The sequence below is a fragment of the Balearica regulorum genome, chromosome 9 (genome assembly GCF_011004875.1).
Source record: "Balearica regulorum gibbericeps isolate bBalReg1 chromosome 9, bBalReg1.pri, whole genome shotgun sequence".
Taxonomy (NCBI): Eukaryota; Metazoa; Chordata; class Aves; order Gruiformes; family Gruidae; genus Balearica; species Balearica regulorum.
The window spans coordinates 5,542,678-5,569,754 of record NC_046192.1 but is presented as its reverse complement, the minus strand read 5'-3'; the positions used below and the strand labels follow the sequence as shown (position 1 = coordinate 5,569,754).

Genomic DNA, 27,077 nt, shown 5'->3' with positions numbered 1-27,077 from the left:
TGCTTGAGCATTTAAGTGTAGGTGAAAACATTGCAGATTATTTATTTGTGGATTATAAAGGGAAGAGTTTGTCTTACTATTGTCACTTAAAGCTGTTACAGCAAATAAACATGGTAGGATGCAGAAGCAGCGTCAGATCCACAGTGCACAAAGGACAAACACAAGCTTGCTTTCTCCTGATCTTGTATTAAATCCCCTGTGAGAGGCTTCAGGAGGAGCAACAAGGGCAAATGGCTGAGTGAGGTTAGTTTTCCGAACCCGGGATCCAAGACACTGATGATCCCAGGGCTGGAAATTCTCTTTTCATTCTGTTTTGTCCAAGGGAAGACTTTATTGACAGTGATTTGTTGGTACTGACTACTTCTGCTCATTTCCTTGTTTTAAGGGAATGTTGTGTAGTTAAAGGCTGGAAGACTCAGTTGTCTTCTGCGTACAAGCCCCTTCAAACACCAGATCAACTCTGCTCTCTATATACAGGGCAGATGTTCCACCAAAATCTGTGTACCTTCAAACTCCAGGTATGTTTCTAAATTAAAGTTTGGTTTGGAAACACTTCTATCAGTCACTCTTTGAGTCTGTTTCCAGGTGTGCTATAGTCCAGGTATCCAGTGACAAATCCATGACTGTTGGCTTTCTGGTAGCAGTGCTCTTTGCACTGCATTGTAATTTGGTCATTCTTCTGCAGGGGACTAGTTTCCAGGTCCTGGAAAGAAGAATCCTTTCTTTCTCTTGCCCAGACACCGTCTCTTGCAGTAAACTCTGACCACAAGGAACAAGCAGACATTTGGACAACTATAAATCAGTTTCTCCATTCAAACCCGATTTTCCTTTCCCTTCCTTTCATACAGGTTGATAAAGTGTGTGGACAGCCCAAACAACAAGAAGGGAACCTGTCATCAGACAATATAGTGCCAGTGAAGGAAGCGACTGAAACCCAGGCATTTGTGATGGCTCACGTTAGTCTGAACCATAAAAGAAGGTAACCCTAAACAGCAGTTGCTTTGAAATAAACTCTCTGACTCACAATTTGTGTTAATGGTTCTTTGCACCATAGTGCTTAAGCCAGAGCCACAGTTCTGTCACGTAGTCTGTGTTCTATCCAGCCATTGCCATCACTGATAGTTACACAGATGTGTTGGTCATATTATGTTGCAGGTCTCTCCAAGAAAAGCTTTTTATGTCCAGACTTGATGTCATTATTTAGCACAAAGTGTTTGTTATTTCCAGAAACTTTCAGTGAAAGTGATGAAGCTTTTCCACAGCAAAGTCTGAGAAATTTCCACAGTTGAGTCTAAATTACTTAAAATACAACTGCCCAGGTCTTTAAGGGCTTGAGCTTATCCAGGGGCAGAGGTGGGAAGGAGGAAGGGATGAAAAGGAAAGATTCATTGCCCTGACTCAGTCATTTAGCAAAGCTGGGGAGGAGTAATAAGATCCCTAGCAGTCTCCTTGACTTGTTACATAACAGAGCGAGAGCAGAAGCATTTATGTTTAGGCTTGTTGTGTCCATCTTGGCTTCTGTTCTTCAGCTGCGTGCCAGTTGAGACACTAGACAGCTGAATTACTGGCACTGGCCCTGGCATGAGTATGCCTGCTCCCAGATCTCCTAGTCTTTCACTTTCCCTCGTGTAGCTCCTGGATTGGTTTTCTGTAAATTGTAAGTGGGGAGGGAAGGATATCTTAGCAATCGCACTCATCATACATGAGTAGATGTCAGAGCTGACTGACCATAAAATCACAATGACACATTTCTGGCTAACATTGTTCTCTGTAACACTAGTATTAATCTGAAACAACTTCAGTGAAGTGAGTGGAATCATGCTAGGCTTACGCCTTTCTCAGAGAACAGTATCTATTCTGCCCGGGGAGTCTGTGTGTATCTCTGTAGGTTGGCTAGGTGGATGATAGCAATATTAAAATTTCCATAGCCTGGATTCTGGAGATTGAGTTGTGAAGATGAGATTTTTATCCATTTCTATTTTAATTCTCATCTAAACTTGCATGAATGAAACAAACACTGCTTTAAAAGATAAAAGTAGTAGCAGTGAGCTACGTATTTTGAGTGATAGTGATATTTTTATCCCTTTGTAATTTAAAACTGAAACACAACAGTTTGTGCTAGTGCTTGGAGCTAATCAATTTTTACCATGCAAATCAGAGAAAAGAGCGTTAAGGAAATTAAATTAATAAATTCAGCAGTAATAACCCAAAGAACAATTGTAGTACAATTAACAAAATATACTTTTAGAAACGCAGAGCCCTACGCCATCTTTTGTATAACGCATTGACTTCACTGGGACTTGCATGCTGGCAACCAAAAAGGCAAAATTACCAACCTATTAACAGGTAACCTCTTAGAGATGCAAATCAGTGTCTTTAATGGCAAGACAGCAGTTCTTTCTCACGTGAGGATCTGCTCCCTCCCCTTCCCAACCATCTAGAATTATTTGGATATTGACCTTTTAAAATGTAAGACCTGTAGATGGAAAAGAAAATATACTAAAACTAATATACTGTAAATTAGGCAGTTTCCCAAAATTGGTCTGCACACTGAAAATGAATTTGTCAAAAAAATCTAAACTAAGGCCATCCTTACATAATTAGCATAAAACATTACTGAAAATACAGTGTTGATAGGTATTGTGGAGAGCCTGTGCACCAAAAATGAATGATGGAGCCATGCCATAATAAGAAAGAAGTGGAGAATATCTTTAAATTTTCCACAACTTCCTATAAAACACATGGCATGAAGCTTGTACTTTGTTTCTTGGAAACGATTGTGAAACAGTGGAGTGAAATACACAGTGATTGGCTACACCACTGTGTTGTTCATCATCTATCATTTAATCACATATGTTATCAATAAAAAGCAATTTTAGGTAATAAAATTTTATAATGGATGGGTGAAATCATTCCTGCAGTGGGTTGTATGAAATGCACTTAGAGTGACAGATAACTGCTGCAGGGGATCTAGATTATGAGAGTAATTAATGAATCTCTTTTTGGTGCCATTCCTTCTGGCAGTTTAAAAAATGAAGAGCAATAATGTCAGCTGTCTGTCATTTTGAGTGCAAGGTCACACAGGGAATCGGCCTGACTGTCTGTTGGTCTGTGTAGTAGACGTCCCTCCAAAAGATCTTTAATTCAAGGGGAGTATGGAACATGACTCCTGCCTTTTAGGATAAGGCAAGAAAGAGAGAAGGAATGAGCCAGCACTCCCCACGTAAAGAGAAAAGCTGTGGCTCATTCCCTTTATGTGTCAGAATATTCCCAAGCTGAAAGAGAAGAACCAGTCTGGTTAGCACATCTGTAGGAGAAACCACAATAAAGTGGCCTCTCATCTCTTCTGTAGAACCTGCTTAGAGATGCCCTTAAAAACCTAGTGCCAAACAGCTTATATCGACGTATGTATGTTTGCTCCAAAGATATTACATCTTTGCAAGGCCAGTTAGAAAATCAAGCTCCTTTTCCAAAGAGTTTGAGAACTTCTGGTTAAGCTGTTCAGTAGAGCTAAGGCTGCTCATGCAGTTGAAAATTGGGACTGTTAAGATGCTGTCTCTGCCTCACTGGTCTGGTTTTTAAGTCTGGCTGGAGGCAGTCTTTCTCACCCTCCAGTGTTCTGCACAGCATGGTCCTGCAAGGTCCCTGAATTCATGTAGCAAATGGAACCCCTTTTGTGGTAGTTGAACCCTTTTCTGCTCCTCTTATGGGCTCCTGGGAGATTACCCATCTTCCTTCATTTACCTCTGCATTCCATTCCTGCATATTTTTTGTTATGCAATGCCAAGTGTCAGGGACAATAGTGTAAGAAGCTGAAACTTGAATAAATGTTCTATGATCTTGTAGGAAACCTTTTCCTCTGGTTAAGCTGAAAAGTATAGATTTGATTAGTAATTATTTATTTTTTTGCATTACACAATCGTATTCAGGGATTAACTGAAACTGGCAGGGTTGCTGCTGTAGTCATTTTTTTAATGTGGAGGTTACTTGAACATGTAGTAGAGATGACAAGAAAATTGAAACCATATGATGGTACAGGGAATGTACCTGGCATGTACAGAATCCCAATCAGTAAATTGGAATGTTATTGCTGAGTTCAGCACAAAGTACTATTCTGGTCAGGGTCTGGACTCCTAGCAGAGTTGAATACCTGCCTTTTAGCATGTCTGCTACATGTAATGTTTCAAACCACTAAACATAGGCTGGTTACAGATATGTATATAAAAATATCTTATGTTTAACAAAGAACTATAACATGATACTAGGTCCCTAATTGGAGGAGGCAGGCTTTGAAATTATATTTTGTTGGGATTTTTTTGTTATACTGTGGACTTATGGATCTTTTATACATCTTAAAATAGACAATTTTAAGGGGAATGTTTGAAGTCAATGGCATCTATTTTATTTAAAATTAGCTATCTATTGGGTCAGGCATCACATGGTATTATTAAGTATTAAACTGCTAGTACAAAACAGATTATTAATGTCAGATACAAATTAACTTACTGTGGAAACAAATCAAACATTTCTGACTGACTGGCAAAGGCAGAAGTTTCAGTAGGTCCAGATTTTCCCTGTTACAAATTCTTATTTCCTTTTTTACTGGCTGTGTTGGAATCACTGCTTCACTGATGACAGGTGACACTCACCTGATGATCAGTGCAGGTCCACCCCTGCTGCTGGATCCCAGAAAGTACAATGGCAAAGCTACCATCTCTGGGTGTCCTCAGAGCTGCTGAAGGCGGTGCTTATTCTCTCCAGTAAGAGTTCACTGGTTTGACAAGAATAGTTGAACCTGTTTGCAGGCGTGTGTTACTCCAGCTGTTGCCATTTCTTTGTACATGAGAGTATGGATATAGAAAGAGCAGAATGTGGTATCAAATCACATGAGTGGAAAAATGCATTATGAAGTTAATGTTAAATACAATGTTTAAGGTTAGTTAAGGGAATTCAGGGTATCAGTGCCACAAAATGTATTTGCACTAATTAACTATCAGAGTGATTTCCACAGTTTCTCCTCCAGTGTAACCTTAGAGCCTGTCTCTCCTGTTTTGCAAAACTGGTTGGCTTTTTTTCAGTGGTGCAATCTGACCAGAACTGAATAGCAAAAAATATCTGTGTTCACATTATTTATTAACAGACAGAAAATTGCTCATTGTATCGAAAATGAATGCTACTCATTTGTATCCCCCTTCCCATGGTGCTCATTCTGAACTGTTTGCCATTGTTTTCTTGTATAGCTTGATATATTTACAGTTCTTCCATTTGGTATCAGTTATAGTTAATTTAAGTACCACTTAATTTATTTTCAGCTTTTTGCTGTGCGTGCTGCATTTGTAATTGTGTTCTTATTTGAAAATGATTGGGAGAAACTATATCAATTGGGTTTTTGTTTTTTTTTCAGTATTGCATTGACATTTTTAATTGCATCTATACTTTGGAAATATCTCATGACAATTTTCCTCCTTATTTGTTTTCTTATATTATCCTATGCATGTGCTTGATGACCTTTCTTTCGAATAATTTTTACTTTTCTCTTTTGTTTCTCACTTCTTTTCCTCATTTGCCTGAATTCCTGCCTCTCCCCTACTCCCCAACCTCTCCTGATTGATGCTTATTCTCCCCGGCCTATACCAGTTCTCTGCCTCTGAAAGCTTCAAAGAATGACAAATCAAGAAGTTTGAAAAAAATCTCTCGGTAAGAATGAAAACAAGATGACATACTTTGTTGTCTCTACACTTAGCTCATCTCCATTGTAAGCTGCTGTTTCAGCTGTAATCTAGGAACTGGCATACTTTTGATTACTGCTTTTATACTATGGGGCACTAGGAAACTGTACAATTTCTAGCTAGTGTGTTTAGTTTTATACTGATGAAAAGTAAACATTGTCACTTGTTAAGATTGAGTTGGACACAGAATTCTGCCTTTGCTAAGATGCTACTTTGAAATGTCAGAGCCCCACTCTGCTGAAAATGCAAAGGAGTTTAAGCCTCTTGGGGTGGGCTAAGACAAGCTTTAGACTCTTAAAAGGATGCTCTTTTCCTCCTTCAAAGAAAACTCCATTTTAGAACCCACAAAATCTTTAGCATCTATGTTACCTTTCATAAATTGATACTCTTAGCCTGTTCTATCAGGTAGGTGGCCTTCTGTCTGAAACTAGCTTTACTGCATAAGTACTTAGAGCTCATATTTATAAGTTAGTGGTCAAGAGGTAGAAATACCAATTCCCTCATTGTAAGCCCCAAAATTCCTGCTTTTTTTCTTTGCTTAAAATGACACCTTTCTTGCATTGTTACAGTAAATTAGTTCCTTAGGGCCATGTGATGACTAATTTATCTAGAGCAGGATTTCATCACACTATAAGGTAAATGGGATGGTTAAATGCTTTTGAGAAAGCATAGACAGCTGTGGGGAGAGATGACCACTGCCTAAACCTTGTAGGGGTAGATACTTTGCAGTGCACTTTGTTTAAAGCACCTGTTGCTCTCAAAAGAATAATAAATCCTGGCTGGTTTTGTGCCAAGCTCATCCAGCCATATTCCCAGGCACCTCTTTGGTGCAGTGTCCCCTTTCAGCCTGCCAGGCAGAAACATTATAAACCGGAATGAGCCCTTTGGCCTTCCTGTTAGGGCTATTGAGAGACTTCTGAGACAAGCAGATAGCTCCATGATAGCTCTAGCTCCATTTTTGTGTCCTGTATCTTGTTCTCAGTATCTTTAACATCTTATACCAAACAGGAGCTTCTAAAGCTGTGGTGACAGGGTAATTTCTCATTCTGAAATACTCTCAATTGTGTGCTGAATTAACACTTGTTTTGTTACAGTTTATTTTTATGGCTACCTCAGCCAGATATATATTATAGGTATAATCAGATTATAAAAGAGGCAGCAGCTTGCTCACAAGGCATTTTTCCATACACACATGATCTGAAATGATGTGTTTGTACTGGCCAGGAGTTTTGGTTATTCACCAAAACAGCAGGCACAGCTTCCTCTTAACAGGTGAGGTGCCAGACATGATGAGAGAAAAATTTCTTTCTAATAAGAATGTGACATGGATAGTGACGATGGGGAGGAATTGGGCCCACCACATCGCAAGGAGATGACTTTCTGTGCTCTTGTTGCATGTGTGGGGTACTTATACCATATTGCAGGTTTTGTGATGGGATGTTAGCTTTAGGAAGCCTTTTCCACCCGGGAGGTTGTTGACAGTGTTCTTAATTCATCTTGCACATAGGCAGGAAATGGAGAAATACTCACTTCCAGTAGCAAAGAAAAAGCCTTTAATGATAATGTTTCCTCTTGATTTTTTTAATCTGTTTATACAGAGATAGTAGGTGTAGACTTTTATTAAATTTTGAGAGACATGTGTTAAAACCACCCTCTATACATAATTATGTGTATTAACACTGGCTAAGTAAGACTGGATGATACATGGGAGTACAAATACACTAGAAATTAATCAACTTGGATGACTTAATTTCTGTAAGGGTTCTAAACTCTTAATCTTGTAGAGGGTCAAGTTGACAGGGGGCTTAAACCATAAGTGTACTGTTCTGTTGTTAAATGTGTGTGCTTTTTTCATTACAGAGAGTTCATCAATTACATGAAGCGATCCCGAACCTTTTATGCCTCTATAGCAGAAAGGCTGTGTGACGGAGACCTGGTGATGAGAGACAGCTCAACCTGCTGGAATGGAGAGGATGTTGTAGAAAGGTAAAAGTTACGAGTAAAAGTTTTCCCTAGCATTGAAAAAGGTGACTTCATATCCTTCTGATGGTTCAGAAGCATTCTGAGACACTGTTGTCATCATAGGTTTCTCCTTCATAGTGAACTTGCATAATTGAGCAAGGATTTTGCTAAAATAGAAGGTTGTTAATGCTGAGTTTTAGGTATCTGTATTAAATATAGTGGGATAATTTTTTGAAGAGATGCTTTGTAAGTCACTTTCTCTCACTATAGAGGAACAGCTCTTTGTAGAGAGATCTTACCCTCTAAAGCTCAGTTAGCAAGCAGTACCTCTGTGATTGACTGGAGGTCCCTTCCAGTCTGCTGTTTATAGGCTAATTAGTGCAGAGCTGAGCATCATGTCTGGCCATAATTAGAAAATGTATAGCTCTTCCTGCAAAGATGTCAGAAAAATACAGTGACTGGACCATTATGTTTTTAAAGGATTTCAGTGCCATTTCTGACATAGCACTTTGAATAACAACTGGTTTTGGAATTGCCCGACATCTTTACCAGAGCACGTTCTGCAGGAATTCTTATAAAGTAACAATTAATAAATGCACTGTTCCATGTTAGTAGAGCAGCTAGAAGCTCTGTACGGTGAAAAGATCCTTCTAGTTTGTCAGCTGTTTTTTTTTCCCCCTCTGTATTTTATCACAGTCTTTCCCATCGCTCTTTAGAATCCAAACTGGAAAATACACTTGCACTCTCCATGAGCTAAACTTCTTGCTGTTGTTTCTCTAACTGTGTATAACATGAGGCAATGTTGCCCTGAGGAGAAAAAGAGGTGTTCAGAATACAACTATATCTATTAGTATCACTGTAAAAGTATACATCAATTTTTGCAGTGAGAGCTGGTTGGAAGTGTGCCAGTGAATGCCTTCCAAAAATGTCTTTTTGTTGAACCAGAGACATTCCATGGGATTGTGTTGGCTTTCATGATGTTTCTTTTTGAAGTGTATTTTGTGGTCTGTGGCAGTTTTAAAAGATAAAGTTCTAGCATTCTGTTTTCTTGCTTTAAAACAATTTTCGTGATTGAAAATAGTTTTGTAGGAACTCATGGAATATTTCCAATGTGGAACAGAGAGACATGTTACACTCCCATTAAAGGGAGTTCTGACTCCCACACAGCCCTGCTTAGATTTCTCATGTGTAAATAGCTTCAGCTTAATTATGTCTGAGATGTTCAGAGATAAATAAATCTCTAATGCATTCAAAGATAATATTAAAGTTTAATATTTCAATGTATATTGGCATTAGAAATTAATCGTAGAAGCATATATTTGGAGATTGTGGCAACAATGCAGTATTCTAAATATTAATGCATAGTGATTGCAATACTGATTGAAATTTTTACTTTAGAAGTAATGGAGAGGAAGTGGGGAGAATATCAGTATTTCTGTTCTAGAGTCCCTTTTGCTGGTAACATGTTGCTGGATACACAGTTAACTTTTAGAACAAACAGCTTTCTGGCCAAAACCCACAAAAAGCAAAACCAATAAAACCAGTTTCTATATCAACCCTCTGAACAAAAAATTAAGTAAAAAATTAGGTTTAATTTTTATCTTATTTTATTTTTTTTTTTTTTTAAAAAGTGCTTAAATTGCTGATATATATGTTTTAGGCACAAAGGTGAAAGCTGTTATTTTTTTTTTCTTTTGCCAGTGTGTAACTTTCCCAGAGCTGGAGACATGTGGAAAAGTTTCAGGTTTGAAAAGGGTAGGAAACTGGGAAAAGTGGCAGTGAAAAGACTAATAAGACCCCACATATTTTGAATTAAAAAGCAAAACAAAGGAAAAAACCCAACACCCCAACAATGACATAAAACCCACAAAACCCCACCACAACCTGAAATATATATTTGTAGTTAACATATTAAACGGACAAATTAGAAAATAAAAGTTTAAATTCACATGTAATCAGGCAGCAATATGTATAGATTTTATCAGTTCTGTCACAGTATTAATTGCCTTAAAAGGAGGAGACTTTCCAGGCAGCTGGCAATGCTACACAGCAGCACAAACATGGCACATGCTTGCTGGCCTATTTTACTCCTTTCCATATCTCTTTTATAGGCTGGACTTGTCACCAGTTCTCCCCACATGAGAAATAAACCTGTCCTGGTGATGCCTGAAGATGCATTTCTCTTTGCTCTTTCTACTTTCCCAGGAGACCAGAGGATTAAATATCAGCAGTAGTAAACAGCTCTGAACTCAAAATAGATCCTTATATTTAACTCTGTATCAGAAAATAGATCACCCCAATTAATCTGGTGGATCTCTTGTGAACCTGAGTTTAAGGTTACTCAGGCTGTGGAACTGGCAAAAGCTGTGGTTCCTCTTCCTCAATGATTCTTGCATATCATAATGCTATTTTAAAGCAGAGCAGTATTTATGCTGCATGCTAATTGGCATTTAAGCTCTTTAGGAAAAACAAACTCAACATTTAAAAACAATTTGACACAAATGCAGCCTGAAACAATATGAAATTATTACTCACAAATGGGGATCATGCATTCAATTAGTAGAGGGGGCACTTGAGGTCTGTCAGAGAAGCTGATAAAGAGGATACTCATTGTACTTTTTTTATTTTAGCATAATTCTGTAGACTGGGTTTTATCATGTTTAAATCAATGCACTAGCAGGCGCAAAAAAAAAAAAAAGCTTGAGCTTGCCAGTAAATACACTGTAAAAAGAGCCAAGTTGTTTCCACCAGTTTGAGAATATGCTTCTGCCCTGCTCTTCAGATGAACAGCAAAACATGGCTTTGCTAGGAACCCTCTAGTGTCAGTTCAGGGGCTTTTGAAGACATTAGAAATACTTGCACCAGGAGTACTGTCTTCCTCTTAACTACTCTTCTGAGCAACTTGTTCTTGGATCAAGACTTTATATAAGAAATAGTCTGTGAGGCTAATAAATGGTCTGAGTATACAAAGAATGTTCAGAGAAGATGAGGCTAGAGCAGAAAAACTGGAAAAATATGTTGCAAAGCGAAGCAAACTTGGAGAAATTTCTATGCTGGAACCTTTCTTTCCTGCAGTGTGTCAGAGTATTATCTCAATACCACATCAGTAGAAGAGATTGCAGAAGTTGACAGTGTGAACCATTATGCAGTGCCAGGACCAGATACCATTCACCTGAGAACTCTAGAAGGACTAAAGGGTTAAGTAGTTGAATTACTCATTGTGATACTGTATTTTCTTTAAGATTGCTCCTATAGCAAATGATGGAAAGATGTGAAATGTGAAGCCATCACTGTATTTTTAGCAAAATAAGGATTTCAGAAAGGTGTGGCTGGTAAACTTGATATGTAACAGTAAAATCTGTAGAACCTATAAGCAGATGAACATGATACTTAGGGAAAGGAATCAACATGTTGAAGGAGATAACAAGCATGTAGACAGGGTACAATGCTATAGTCTGCTTGGATTTCTGATAGATGTTTTATAAGGTCCTTCACACAAGGCTGATAGAGATGAAAACAAGGGTAGGTAATAGATGGTCATAAGTTACAGTAGAAAGAGGTCACCGGTGGCAGTACATGAGGATTTGTGCTGGAACCTGCACTGTTCATCTGTCATAAAAGACCTGTGAAGGGGAGTGAATAGGTGACAGCATGTGCTGATGATACTAAGGTATCCTGGGTAGAAAAGACAAGGGTCAACTGTGGTTAATTGTGGGAGGAACTAGTGACATGGAATGACTAGGCAAATGTAAAGTGATTCACATAAGAACAATCCAAATGTTGTGTACAGAATGGTTTGCACTGAGGTAGCTTTCACTGCTCCAGGCATGTGGTGTCTGCAGTTCTGCTGTCCCACAGGCTCTGAAAGATAAAGCACAGCTGCAAATGTAGAGAGGGAGCAACAAGGAGGAGGATCAAGGGTGTGAAATGGATCCTGGGTGTGGAATGGCAGGCACTCCAGCCTGACATAGGAAAGATAGAAGGGGAATATGATAGTGGCCTATAAAAATCATGTATGTTGTGGAGATGCTGAACAGGGATTTGTTGTCCCCTGTCTCTTTCATTACAAGAACAAGGGGCATCTTCTTAATAAGTGACAGTTTGAAAACAGAAGTAGATATCCGTTTGCTAAACTTTGGTTAAGCTGTGAAACTTCTTGCCTCAGGATGTTTGGATGTTTAAAAAAAATGGATGAATTAATGAGCAAATTCAGCTCATAGAAGGGCAAGTTGTAAAATGACTGAGCAAATACGAGGCAACCAGGTGCCACATCCAAGTGTCTGTCTCCAAGAACCGAGGCAAAAGGTTAGACAAAAGATTACCTATGGCCACATTTAGGTAGCTGCTCCCACGCACTCTTCTGTAGGGGCTAAACTGCAGGAACCTTCTTCTCCTCAGGAGTATCTCTTCAACTAAGCTAAATGTTGGCATAGAATCACTTTCTCCATTCTCCCTGGCCGTGGTAGCTGAACAGGATTTGCTATCTCAGGTCTTGGCCTCATAAATGGCAGACTAGTACAAAACAGTGCCCAAGCACTTTCCCCAAAGCTCATCTTGAGATTTTTCTATTGATGTCAGATTTACATCTTTGCACAAAACATGGATTCCCCTTTAGAACTCCTTTTTATGAAGTTTGACTTTTTGTGAAGTCCTAACTGCAGTAGAGTAGCCTTATCAGAGACTGCTCTTTCTGCTGCTGGAGAAGGGAAAAGGTGATGTGGTGTCTCAGGCAGGATTTTGGGGTGTGCCTGCGTACAACACATGAGTAATCCTGACTTGGAAATAGCATTTTAAGGGGATGGTGGGTTGCGAGTACTACATCAAAGTTAGATAATCATTCAGTCTTTTCATTTCTGCCTGCCTACTTATCTCTTGCAGTTTCTATTTCAAGAGAGATGAAACAATCATAAATAATTAATAGATAAGCAGTAATATGCATATAGAAGAATTAAAACATTGTGAATGTAGTTGGTGTTGATTACAGCCAGCTCTAGGCACTGCATACACTCCCACTCTCCCCATAGCTGCGCTATCAGCTCTCAGAGGCTGACTGCAACCTGAAAACTACCAACTGCAGGGCACGCAGCTCAGGCTTCGAGGCTGGAGCGTGAATGTTTCTGAGGGACATGTTCAGCAACCTCAGCACTTGCCTTTCCGATGGCAGAGCGAGCTGCCTCCTCTGTATGTCTAGGCTTAATCCTGAACCAGAGGCAGTGTTGCAGCATTGTTCTGCATCCCCTGAGCTCTGCTGGAAGGTGCATTCTCAGGGCAGCCCCCAAAGACACGTTCCCCAGTTGTTATCGCATAAATGGACATGTGCCTTTAGCATTACCATTTCAAAGATACTCCTGTCACATGAGCAACGTGTCGGGATCTTGGGATTTTTGAAAGTTGAGAGGTCTGCTCATGACTCGTGTTAGAGTGCAGCTGGCAGAGTGTGGGGACTGTTCCACAGAGGAGCACACACTAAAACCTCTTATGTTGCTCCTACAGAAAGTGTTGTCATTTTATGAGTTGAAATTTAGAGGCTGACAGATGCTAGTGAGAACTGTAAGATTGCTGCTACCATTTCAAATCTTTTTGCTCTTAAGGAATGAACACTTGCAGTTACTTTGACGTATACATGGAATGTACAATCTCTATTGTGATGTTCCGGTAAGCAAAAACCAGCTTGAGTCTTATAACAGCAAAATGTGAGCCGGTAATGAAGAAGAAAATTAAGTGACTGGCTTTGTTATTAGCAGCAGTGGATGCTTGGGATCTCTGTAATAAAGCCTCTTATTCTCAGGTGCTGAAATATGATTTTAGGCTGTGTCTCTAGTGCACAATAGGCATGGATCTTTAGAGAAAGGGATGGTGATGATAACCCAATGCCCATACTTTGTGCTTTGGAGGTTTCACTTCAGACTAGCTCTGATGCATTCCTGTGAACAAAATGCCACTAGCATCCTTGAAATGCATCCTTAGTTTTGTTGAAAAATAATTTGGTTTTGAGACTGCTCTGCAATATAAGCTGGAGTGTGAGAAATGGTGACGCTTAAGGGTTTAATTGAAAAGTATAAACCTGATCAGAACTAACATGGTAATGTAGACCTACCTGGTGGTCACCTGGACACCTGCATTTGAGGTTTGGGGTCTGAAACTTCAATTGCCTCAAATAATAAGTACTTAGAGGCTGTAATTAGTGTGTATATACAGAAGTTTGTTTAAAAATTCTATCAATGCAATCTGTTGTTGCAGTTAGTCTGCGGTGACAATTTTGGTAGCACACTGCCCCTAACAGTGAGGTAGTGTAGTGCTTCAGAGCTCTCAGACTGGGCTGGCTCGCAGGTTTGCTGCTTTCTGAAGAATTCAGCAGAAATGTCCCATCCAGAGCTGAGCCAGCCTGCCTGTGCTAGATGTGTGAAACTTAATGAGATCACAGCAGGTACTGATGTGGCTGCAGGGGGTAACCTGAATCCAGGCTCTTGGCTGCTTTTGATGCTATATTTTCCATTTACAAAAAAAAAAAAACCCTGTTATAACAGTGTCAACCTTCAGGTTGACTCTGAAAAAGAAAGCTTTCAAAAGTTTGCCAGAGAAATTGTTCCTCGGAAGAAGCAAATTCGAATCATGACCATGATGTGCAGAAGCTTTACATGACTGTTTCTAAGCAAAGGGTTGTGACACTTCTAGGTCAGTGAGACGTTTTACAAGTTACAATTGCACTGTAGATGTGCAATTTGTTTTAGGAGTTATTGCTACTTGATGCCTAACTGCAGAACAGGGTTCTACAGAATTAGGAGGTTGAAGAAAGGGTTGTTACCTGAAGTGACAGGATTGCTAGCTGCTTCAAACATTTTTCTTTTTCCAGGCTCCTCTTCACATCACATGGTTATTTTTTCCACACACAAAGTCAGAGTTAAGAGGTCAATTAACAGGGGTTTGGGCAAACCAGTAGTGGCAGAATACTTCTGAAAATGTGGAAGTTAAAAATATGCGAAGGGAAGAGTAGATTTACTAAATGGCATGTATCGATGTTTAAATGTCTCTACAAATCTAAGACAATTCTGTCTCTCATTGTATTTTTAGCAGACTCAAGTCAAACACTAGTTTGACTAGCCAACACAGGTTTTGATGGAATGAATCTCTAACGAAACAGAGCAGCTGTAGTGGTTATTGTGGCCTGTTGATCTATACTGCATTTGTGAAATGGCTTAGTGAAGTCATGAAGAAATAGTAGATTGTATCAAGAAGAAATGAACGTTGCTGGTATTTTTTTTTTTTTATTGCCCTGGTCATCAAAATATTTCCAAAGTAAATGCTGCCTTAAATTGTGATGGTTATTCAGTGATTCATCATGTTCTGACTAGGTCTTCAAAAAATATTTTGGAACTAATATTTCTGATTCTAAATCTGATATCTTGGACCACTCTTTCCTCCTTTGAAATAAAAGGGTGTGTTCCTGTAAGAACAGAATTGGGAAGTCCATGTCTTAGAGCAGTGCTTTGCTTCAGACCAAAATACCTATTATGTTAATTACATTTAAATGAGAGGTCTCTAAGTCTTCACTATTTGCACTGAAATTTAAGGCTGTTTCTAATGTTTTTTTTATCCACCACAGAAAGAGCAAAATAGTGGTAATATTTGTTTAGATTATAAATTAGAGGACAAATAAACCAGAACAGCTTATTCCCCTTCCAGGTTTTTGCATGTACTTATTTAATACAACTACATTTTGGACACTGAACCATCTGTTTCTGTGGTCAGCTCCTTCTTGTACAACATTTAATAAGTAAGCTATGAGTTTGATTTCTCAGAATACTTTAAGAAAAGCATCTTCCATACTCACTTTTTCTCAGGCAAGACAAGGAAACACTGAAACGTAGTTACAGGTGCAAACAAGTTGTGTACTAGTGAGTTTGAAGCATGCTGTTTCTTCCGTAGCCTTAACTGCTCAGCAGACCTGTTTCACCATTTTGGGTTATCCCATTTTTTACAATTGAAAACCAAAACCAAATTCTCTCCCTATTGCTGAAAATCCACAGCTTCAGGAGAAACTATGAAATTAAGGCTATATGCAAAATACTTTCAAATCTGGAAAATCCTGTAAGAGGAGAGAAAAAGGAGAATAATTCTTCTCCATGTTGCTGGGGATCTTCTTTCCTCATTTGTAGCAAGTAAAGCATTTTTGGATACATGACTGGTTATCCCATCAAATCCACATGAACTACTATAATTATTTTTACTCTTAACTAAAGATTTGTACATATATTTAGTATCTATAACCAGGAATTAGAACTAGTGTTATAAAGAACACCTGTGTGTTTTAAGCTACTGTAATATTTGTTATTTTTCTATTTACTTTTTTCCTCCATTTGTCAGGCTTAACAGTTGTTGAACTCTAACCAAGTTGGAACCTATATATAATAGTTGGATAAGAACGTCAAACTTAGCTTTATGCGAAGCAGGGAAAGAAAAAAACCTTTGTGAAAATGACTTAGGGAATTTTGTGTTTGTTGCCTCTCCATTTCAACAGGAAATTTCCTGAATTTCCAAATGAAATGGTCTTTTTTTCTTATTGCTAGTTAGTTTGATATGAAATACTCTTAATGACGGTAGAAGTAGTAGAACAATCTGCTGGTCAGACACAGCCTTCCAGTGCACTGGTACAGATCTTATCATCATTTCAGATTTGTCTCTTCAGGTGCATATGGGTAGATTTTATCTGGAATGAGTTTCTCTGAATGTGGCAAACTACCATTGGTATTGCATTAAAACATTTGAGACAGGCTAAATTCTTCATTCTCATTTCTCCAAACATGCTTTGGTTTTGTAGTGCTGTGGGGAGTTAAAATGTCATAAAAACATGTTCGTATCACTGAAGTCTACAGGTTTGACGTGAGGTACCCTAATTTGGCAGGGGAGGTTCTTTTACAGCCACTGCTTTTCAGATTGGAGTCACTTTCTCAGGAAATTTCAAGTGTAAGATTTTGGGGTTAAAAGCTTGCATATAAAAATGGCTTTTAAACTAGATTACAGGGAATATGAGAGAAGGATGTTTTGCAACACTGAGCAGGAACCCACACTTCTTTTCCTTCCTTCTCTCCTCCTGTCCCTTACTTGTTTTTCTTGGAATTTTGCATTAAGTGGAAGGATAGGGGACACCTGTCCACAGGCTTAAGCAGATCACGTCATGGGTTGTTAGGGCCTGTGCAAGCTGGCTGAGAAAGGAAGTGGCAAATCACAGTGACTTCCTTTCCTCAAAATGTTTCCCTTTAGAGACTTTCAGTTTTTATGTGTTTAGCGCTTTCATTGTCCCCTTTCTCATTTCCTTAGGCTCTAGCAAGCAGCCATCTGGCTATAGAAAACAGAGACAATCATTTAGCCTTAGCATACTTTAAAAGTGTTTAGCTTCTGTTATTCTTGTGCCATCAGTGTAAACAATTTCTGGAGATATACTTGTTACTGTAAGTTGTAAAATACTGTATCTTTTTTCAGTGTTTTGCAGTTTTTAGGTTATTTTCCAGGACTTGCGGCAGTTTCGTTGGTGTTGGTTGGTTGGTTTTTTTGTTGGTTTTCGGTGTTTTTTTTAAATCCTGTAGAATAAACCAAAGACATTGTGTTGGAAGTGACTATTTAAGGCATAAATTTGCCTGAGCTTACCCTTCAGAATGATGCAGAGCTCTGACGGGCTTTGAATGACATATTATGTGTCCTTCTGTGAGGACACATGAGGGGTAAGTGCTAAAGTTCATTGACATGCAAGCATGTAAATGTTAATAAGGCTGCTAATTACCCCCTGCACAGCCCCAGTCAGCCACAGGAAGGACAGATGGCAATGGTTAATAGCTACCCCTCACCCCAGGTAAACTTGTTTGGTCAGGGAACCCCAGTTCGGGGACTTCCTGTTTGCCACCTGCAGTAGCAAGCAAGTTATACTGGGACAAGAACAAAAAACAGGTAATGTTTGTGCGATTACAGTTGAAATCCTTTATTTCAATATTGGTGACCTCTGAAATACAGGCAGCTCGTCCCAGGCAGGTTATGGTGAGTACTTGGAACAGTTGAGGTGACTATGGAAGTCAAAGATGAAGATAGCTCAGGTTCCCATATTCTGGCCAAATTTAGGTCTGCCATTAACCAACTGTCTATGTGAATAAAGCACCCTGGTGAACTCAAACTTGATGACACAGGTTTGAATTTGCCCCATGTTCTTCTAATGCCTGTCTTGTAAAATGAACAATGGCTTCTCTGAGTATTTAAGTGTGTAATTTGTGTGTGCAAGTCTGTGGTGTATTTAAGGATAGAATGTGATAATTTGCTGTAGGTAAAGCTTGCCCTTTCACATGAGGAAGCAAAAATCTGCAGATGGGCTGGTTGGGAGGAGAATATTTACTTTCTCTGGGCTATTTCAGGTGTTTGGGGATATTGTGTTCTCCTCTCTGAATTGGTGTCTTCCCTGCTCATGAAGGCAAATCAGTTAAAAAGCAGCAAAGGACACCACTGGGCCCTGTTCTCCCAGTGGGTTTGTTTTTTTTTTTCTGATGGGAAAATAAATCCTACATTTTTTGTCACTGAAAATTAGACATTTTGCAGAAGACAGAAGGGTTTCATATAGAAACTGTTTACCTTTCTGTTATAAACATACACACGATATCTGCTCCACAAAATATATTCATATGAGTTTGGTCAGATTCAAATTAATGGATCAAAACTGACTCCGTAAGCCATGCAGTGCTAGTGCCAGGCAACAGAATATGAAATAAAGAGGAAGAGTTGTAGGGAAATTAATCAAGTAGTATAGGTAAGGGGGAATGTGGAGGTCAGCTGTGTATAAGAGGTCAGGTAATGGAAGATATCACGGTCTAGAGCTTCCACCATAAGGCAGCAAAGACTGATATTTGTCAGCAGCGGCACGGCAGGAAAGGCACAGAGGCTTTATTCACTTCTGTGTAATATTCTGGATTTATGCTTGATTGCTGAGAAGGAAGTTTCTAGAATTACCACTTTGAGACTGGTCATAAAGAAGGATGGAAAAGCCAGTATGTTTAAGGTGCTGATTCTACTACTCTGCTGCTTTACTTGGGAGCATTTTGCAAATTACAGTACAGTCCCATGAATTAAATATATATATTCTTAGAACCATAGTTACCTTCATCTTGGAAAGGAGCTCAGGGGGTCTTTGGCCCAACCTCCTACTCAAAGCAGGGGCTGCTATGAGATCAGATCAGGTTCCTCAGGGCTTTATCCAGCATGATCTTGAAAACCTCCAGTGACAGAGACAGCAGGAGCTCTCTGGGCAACTTGTTCCACTTGTTGACTGTCCTCATGGTGCAAAACTTTTCCCTTGTATCCAGTTAAAACCTCTCTAATTTCAAATTTGATCTGCTCTTTCTTGTCTTCTCACCATGCACCATAGAGTCTTTGCGAACCTGAAACTCTTGAAGGCCATGCTGGCAGCAAACTAACAAGTGCCAGTGCTTAGCAGATTTTCTTAACAGCTGTCAGATGCATTGAGAGACACAGCTACCTGCGTTATTTTCTGTTTTTACAAGGTGAGAGTCTTCACTGGCGATGGAAAGAAGCAATTGTATTTTCAACACAGAGCATTATGCACAGGATGAGATCAGAACTGGTTTTACTTCAGTCACTAGCCTGTAATACTTAGGTAAAATACATATGATATGAATAGTGCCACCACAGAGGACTATACTAGTTGTTAAAAGATGCTCACAAAGTAAAATCTATTTAAGAAAACATAGGAATATAAGGAAATAAATGCGCCAATAAGGATACAATATTTGTCATCCTTGTTTCTAATAGGAAAACATTCAATTTCAGTTCAGTTTGAGTGGATTTCTTAAAAACATGTTAGGCACCTTTCAGTTATGAACAGAAAATAAGGTCCAAATGAATTTGGAATATATTGTAAAAGTAAAGCTGTTTTTCAGTACTAGCAGACTTCACCAGTACTAGCAAACAGAAAAGTAATTGGTTAGCACTGGATGTTTTGTATGTACATAACCCATATCAAGTGCTTTCTTATGAAAAGGAAGCACACAAAATTCAACTAACAAGCTGTGTTCAATCTGCGAGAGTTATTAAAATGCCATATAATAACGCCTAGATGTTTTTTCTTCTGCATGATCACAGAGGCCAACATAGTAAGCAGATACTAATTGAAGGAATTACATATTTAGTGCCAGAAAGGACGTCACTAAAACATCTCCCAGGGAGTTATGGGAATATACATATGTAGAAAGGAATGTCTTCTGTGGTGATTTGAGATTAGTGCCATGTAGGATCCTGTGGTTAGATTACTCTTCTGCTTCTAGTTCTGGCTCTATAAAAATCATGAGCTGTTACATCTTTAATCACATGGGAGAGGAGAGGGGACTGTCTTTCTAACAATGAACAAACATGTTATAATGCCGTTAAATAGTTAGCAGAAAACTCCTTACCTGTATTTATTTGATGACAGTCTTTAACTAAAACACAGAATGGGGAAAAAATGGGATTAGGAAAATGGTTCATACTTGTAAAATTGTACCTAATGAATTTCAGTGCTGTAAATACTTTTTGAACACATGGACAACAGGAAAGGGCGATTGTCTTGAAAGATGTGACACATCATCAGACTTCTCCAACTGTTGAGATTACTTTATAGTTTACCATTGATTACCAGAGTAGTTATTTTTCTCTACAAATTGGGAAGATGTATTTACTACTTCAGTCCAGGGCCATTTCTAATATTGCACAAGACTAAACTGTCAGACACAGGCTTTCAGTCCCAATTTTCTGTTCAGTCAAAAGGATACCTATTATGCTTTCAGGACTATCTACAGTGCTGTGTTAAAGAACCAGGATACATCGCTGAAAAGTAAGTGGTCATGAAATACCTTATATGTGTCCAATAACTACTTGTAAGGTACCTCCTCTGCTGGAGAAGGGCTATTAAGATCAAAAAGAATATGTTCCACAGTCTGTACTGTGTAGTGAGACCTGATACCTTTTGAATTCCAGAGAGAACTTTCTAAAAAATGAAAGATTGCCCCTAAAGAACCCTTCACAACTCTGATGCTGCAGTCAACGAGTGTAGCTTTGTGAGTTCAGTTTCTGCTGTGTGAGTATGCATGCAATGTGGATGTGAGCAACAATACTCTAAAGTACAGGCTGGATTGAAGCCATGTGCTGAAAACAGGTATTGTTTTACATGCTACATATATATACACATGACCTTTCTCCTTATGCTATAAAAGAAACTTTTACAAGCATACATAATTAATTTTAGTAGCAAGCCCTCTTTCCTTTTGCCCTCCATTGTGTAAGCCAGCCACCAGATGGAAGGAATGATTGCAGACATGCCCATATACATCTGCAGCATTGTATTAAAGCTTCTTGTGGTGCTTCAGTGCATTTATTTAAGGATTTTCTGTTAAGTAGTAGAATCCTGACTAAATGAGGAAAGAATTATTTGCTCCTGGATTGTATGACTTCTGAAAATTAATGTTCGGGCTTGCAAATACGAACTGAGTTTCCTTTGTTGAGGAAAGATTTATTAGTTTGGTCAGAAACATAAAAATTTTTTTACAGTTTTGACCAGAAATCATATTTTCTGATGAGGCTTTCTGTATCAGGAATATAGACTCTTTAAGTCGCTTCCCTCCTCACCACAAATTTTAAGAAGGGCAAGGCATGACTTCCTATGACCCACACTGAAAAAATGGGTAAAGAAAAGTGACAGAAGTCAAAGATGCTTTTCCATGATAGCTGCCTCATGAATATCTGTGACAGACTATTTGGCTGTATGTCATCTGCACTGATCTTTTGTCGTTTAAACTGCAAGGTCTATATGCTTACAACTTGATTTTTTTTTTTCTTGGTTGGATTGTTTTGTGGAGTTTTTATGCAATGATCAAGGAAAGACAATTTTAAGGATTTCAGTCCTGGAAATTATTAATAGATTGATCTCAGTGTAGAGATTTCATTAAATGAAATTGTGCCGGCTGTTGGGAAAAAGTTTAACACCCAAAATTAGCAACATGCTGGAATATCAGCACCAACTACAGATGAGAAGTTAATTTGAATCAGGAGGCAAGGTTTGTACTAAGGTACAGAAATAAAAAGAGAGAAAGAGAAAGCCAGTAGCAAGCATGTAAGATTTTCACGTGGCACAAAAAGAGCTTATGAAGCCTGATTCAACACATGAGTAACTGCTCACCCAAGATCTGTTTGCGAAGTATGATAGAATGATTTATGGTCCTCACTTCTCCTGGGCTGGACTGCTGTGGAGATTGTATGATTGAGATCTGGTTACTTAACTGGGTGCATGATGTGTGTGACCCCCTGGTAGACAGCAGGCCATTCTTGTGCTCAGTCTGGGTTTGGGGTCACTTGAGGAACTCCCCTGGCCCCTTCACTAAACCAGTTACAGTTCAGTCTCAAGGAACAGCTGAGAAGCAACCTCCAATATTTTGATGCTTGTCTTTAAAGCTTTGTTTTTCTGCTTTTTTGTTTTAAAGTTGCATTTTGACTGTGTTTCTGTGCATAGGATATGGTTAATAAAAATCATCCTGATGTGGCGAATGCAGTTTTCTGTGTTGACTCATGGTGACCCCATGCCCACTGCTAGTCCAGTATGACCTGCTTGTTCAAAACATTCCTCCTTTTGCGTAATCACACTCTCATCTTACTGCAGGGTTAATGGTAGGCTTTCTCCTTAGTTAATACTGTTACTGTGATATGTCTGGGTAACTTATGTTGATAGCTCCAGTCAGTATTTGAAAAAGATTTCTGTAAATACAAATAGGGATTTGACTTGTGAAGGCCTCTCTTTAACATCATAGTGTTAAGCCTTTTCTCTCAGGTTGAGGGAATTGAATACGAATAATTAATACTGGGTTTCAAAGTTCCTTGGGGGACACTTGTGGATTTGGTATCTACTCAATGACTCCTTTTGATTTAAATACTCTGTGGGGCAGGACTTTGAGCAGAATACATGGAAAAATAAATCTTGTCAAACAGTCATCTAGGTTGTTCCAGCAGGGGAATATTTTGCAGATGCAGCATCTAATGGGCTAATTTGATGCTATCATAGTATATCTTTTTTTTTTTTTGTTGGCAGCTTTGGGATGTTCTTTAAGAATGAACGATGGGCAGGTACTCTTTCTTTTGTATGCTATTTTTTCTATTTATTTTCTTCAGAAGAAGGAAAGAACAGCCCTTATTTAGTCAGAAAACTGAAACTTTCCAATTAAAATAGTACAGTAATAATACGGTAGTGTTCCAATTATTAAAACTCTTCTAACAAAAACAATCCAGACATGGTTAAAGTCTATGGAAAACATCCAAGATAAAGTTTATTTTCTTGTGCAATGTCCAATGTAGTGACTTTCTACCCATTCCTATTAGGAAAGGTCACAGTCAAAGTCCTATTGAAAAGGTAGAAAGTGAAAGTCTTATTTGATCCTTCAGTCTGTCTTAGCCAATGATTCTTCCAGTGGGGAAGTAAAATTCATTTTCTTTCATGTGCAATGGGTATGTAATACAGTAGTATCAACAAGAAAAAAGAAAATCCTGTCTTAGCTTAGCGATACTGGACTGAAAATGTATTCTTCAGAATATCTGTTAAATGAGATATCGGTAAGAATGCTTTGAATACCGATATACCTAATCCTTTCTCCTAAAACTATAGGACAGAGTCACAAGTCTGGTCCCTGTGTCTGTTGGATGAAAAGAGAATAACATACGATGTTTGGTTCCAGTCAGAGCTAACTTCTTGGACAAATATCTGTAGCAAAGTGGGGTGGAATCCAAAGTCAGGGATAGGCATTTTTATTGAACTGGTTTTCACTGGGAGATGTTGATTCATCAAAATGAAGAAAAAAAAATAATTATAAATCTGGATTCCAGCATGGAAGGCTGAAGAATCACTCAGATCCCCAAGAAACCTGTTAAATTGTGGGGGAATTTGCCAGTCTCTCCCGTTGAACCTGCTCTATGTATAAGCAATAAAACATTGGACATTCCAGTGAAAGGAGAAGAGAGGCTGTTGCGTGGGTCTGTGGCGAGGGTACTCAGCTGCAATGGGGGTAGCTTTGGTATAAATCTTAGCTCTAATAAGTGAATATGTAGAGTGGAATGATGTTATTCTCCTGTCTGAAAGGGTTTGTGTTTTCTGAATGCAGAACAGGTAAACTTTTGAAATGTTGATATTTTTGGCAGAATAAAAAATACATTGCTGCCTAGTTGCATCCTAGAAATTGACCTCCCAAAAAGACATGGTATCTAAGCATGTTTGCTGACTAGTGTTCAGAGCCACATCTTGTGTTTAGAGGCAGATTTGCCTATAAGAAGCAGATCAGATGAGTAGACACAAAGATAGTTTGACAAATGTTAAATATTGTTTAAAAGTAGTTTAATTTATACATTGTTTATTCCCCCACCTCTCCATGTTATTGATATAAAACCATCTTGCTGTAGCTTTCCCTGTCTGCTGTGTACATTCACTGACCTCTGTTATGATTGCTTTTTAAAACAGAAGATTTCTTCGGAGAGTTGTCAGTTTACATATAGCTACAGAAAAAAAAACCCTATGAATTTATGGGAATAAAGAAATTGAGATCTGATGGAAGGGTAGTAAGAAATCCCAGAATAAGTTCTTATTTTCAATTGCATAGGATTAAGTCAGTGCTTCAGAATAACTTATGTATAGTATTGGATCTACAGTAATTATGTGGATATGTCATAGTCCTGTAGCACTTGTAGGCTGTGCAGCTGATCCTTTCCTTCACTAGTTTCTGCTTTTACTCTGACACTTCTGAAAGTGGACTTGAATCTGAAGCTCTCTGCGCATGGGAGAATACCCCTGTGCTTGTGAAGCTGGCACACCCAGGAGTGATGGTGAGAGGAAGTGTGCTGGCATGAGTGTGTCTTTGCTGTAGAATCCCTTGGCATTGCCTCCATGGAGAAGCTGTTGGATACAAGATCGTTCATCCCCTATGTCATGCACCTTCACCTCCTTTAAATGAGGACAAAATCCATCAACTTCAGAGCTGCAATTTAGGGCGACAAAGGCTTCAGTCTCTTCCTCTGTGGAGGGATATGATAATGGAGGAATTTTTGTGGGGACTAAGTTTGTTTTAAGGAAGGGGCACTCGCTGCAAGAGACGTGTTTTTATGTTTGTGAGTAGAACTGTGTTTAATGGAAGTTGAACTGGAAGGGAAGTTGTTTGGCTAAATTGCTGTCAGGGTCACATCGGAGCAGGAGAGAGCACTAACTCCTTCTTTAAGGCTTTCCTCAGGTCAGTTAGTGATGTTTTAGGAAGTATCCTAAAAATAAATAAATCAAATCCACATTCCCCTTAATTATGAAAGATTACTGGAGAAATTATTTTAGGCCCAGAAGCCAGAAGATTTCTCTGGTGGTTTTTCCGAAGCCTTTAACAGAGGACTGACATAAATTTCAGAGAAATACAGATGATGTACAAATTCTGATAAGTTTTTCAATTTAAGTCCTTACAGTGTTAACTATGTCCTTGCCCCTGGAGAGGTCTCCTCCTCATCAGTGTTTTTAGTTAGAAACGCACAGTGTCCTGATTTACTGAGCCTTATATACTGCACGTGAAATAGTATGGACTCAGTGCAGCCAAATCCACGGCATGGTGCAGTGCTCAGGTTGTCCTGGTCTGCACACTCATCCTTTCTACTGCTGGGTGGCCTGGCAGGCTGCCCTGGCAGCAGCACCAGGGAAAGGTCAGTCCTGCAGAGCAGCCAGCTGTCTGTAGTGGCTCTGCTGGGCAGGGAGAGCCTGAAACACCCCTGAAAGTGCCCGCTCTGAAACAGGCTCTGGTCCTGCCTCTGCATAAGGGTCCTGCAAAACCTTGGCATGCCAGACAGAGAAAATCCCTATCTCCTTGCCATGGCCAAGTATGCTGACGTTCATAGAGCCACAGGGGCTGAGGTATGCATGTTCCTATAGTCCATAGACCAAATACTGCCCTGTGCCTGAGTTTTACCAGCTGAGGAGCCAACTGGTTGCTCCAAACTGGAGCCAGTCAGACAACCAACATGTCCAGAGTGTGGACAGCAAGAACGAATGTGTCCTAAGCTTGTCTTATGGCAGGCTTAACAGAGATGGTGTTTTCCCCCTTGCAGAGCTGCACCTCAGGATTGAGTTTGTGAAAAGATTGGAGGGTTGGATCACACTTGAATTGATGTAGTGAGTGAGAGAGAATTTCCTATGGCTCAGAAGCCTTGCTTTTCAACTAGCTACAGTTTTATTATCTTACTGATACAATAGTTATTAGAGCAGCGAACGCAGCTAGCAAAATTATTCGTAAGTGACCATGAGTGCCAATTATTGTACTAAATGCAATTGTTTTGCATCTGATTTGACGTCTTCCTGCTGATTCTTCTTCTACCTCTATATATTTTTAGATCATAATCACCTAAGGGGTAGGAATGGATGATCTTTCTTTGTTAGACAGGAAAATGACTATTCAGAGAACTGAGGCTGTTTCTTTAATGTGAATAATTAATGGTAGTTATGAAAATGCTGGTTTTGTCACTTAGAGGAGGATAGATGGGAGGAGACGGTAGAAACCAAGCAGATGAAAATGAAGAAATAGTAAAATATAGCTGCAACTATACCATGCTTCTCAAAAAGTGTGGTAGGACTGACCCATGTGCTAGTCACAGACTTAATTGTCCTGCATACATGTTAAAGCCTTTTCCTATGTTTTACAGAATTGGTATTAGGCATAATGCATCCTTCAGTTTAAGGGGCTGTATATGCAGATGTACCTCTCTGGCTGAAAAGGTGAAGTGATGCAGAGGGATTACTGCTTAGCAGGGAGAGTAGATGCAGTGTTCAGGAGCAAAATTTGAGGCTTATGAAAAACAGAGACAACAGGGAAGGATCTCTCAGGAAAAACAAAGGTGAAGAGAAAGTTTGGCTGGTTGCTTCTAGAAGTCTCTGGGCATGGAAAATGGAACCGAGCCTTGGAGAAAGTCCAGACTGGTTCGTGCTGTGTGATGTGGAGAATGTTCATTAACAAAATTAAGTCTCAGAGCAAGACATCTCAACCTCCTTTTTTCCTTCTCTCTGAGAAGGATGAAGTTCACTGGAAAACTTTGAAAGGTTTTGATTAGATTACAAGCCTGTATCTATAGTATCTTATTATCTAAATAATTTTGATGAGATGGTGGAGTTAAATCCAAGATGGTTTTATTGTGGTCATATCCTATTAGAAATCTGTAGCAGTAAAAGTAATTTCTGTCCAGTGGTTGATACATCATCTTTAATTAAGCAGCATAGTCAGTTGGTTTTTGGTGTTTTTTGGGTGTGGGGGGTTTTTTCTTTTTTTTTTTTTTTTTTTTTTTTCTTCCAATATGCCTGTAGAT

General features: G+C 39.0%; 1 protein-coding gene across 4 annotated transcripts in view; it reads left to right on the top strand.

Annotated features, from left to right (window-relative positions):
* The window catches only part of LOC104640687 (glypican-5), a 394,501-nt gene that overhangs the window by 126,448 nt on the left and 240,976 nt on the right, over positions 1–27,077 (top strand). For 2 of the 4 annotated variants that reach the window (XM_075760925.1, XM_075760927.1), the window contains exons 4-6: positions 849–979; positions 5,638–5,697; positions 7,590–7,715. In XM_075760925.1, coding sequence (XP_075617040.1) covers positions 849–979; positions 5,638–5,697; positions 7,590–7,715 — 317 coding nt within the window. The remainder of the gene's footprint in view (positions 1–848; positions 980–5,637; positions 5,698–7,589; positions 7,716–27,077) is intronic. The other 2 variants (XM_075760926.1, XM_075760928.1) reach the window with 1 other exon arrangement.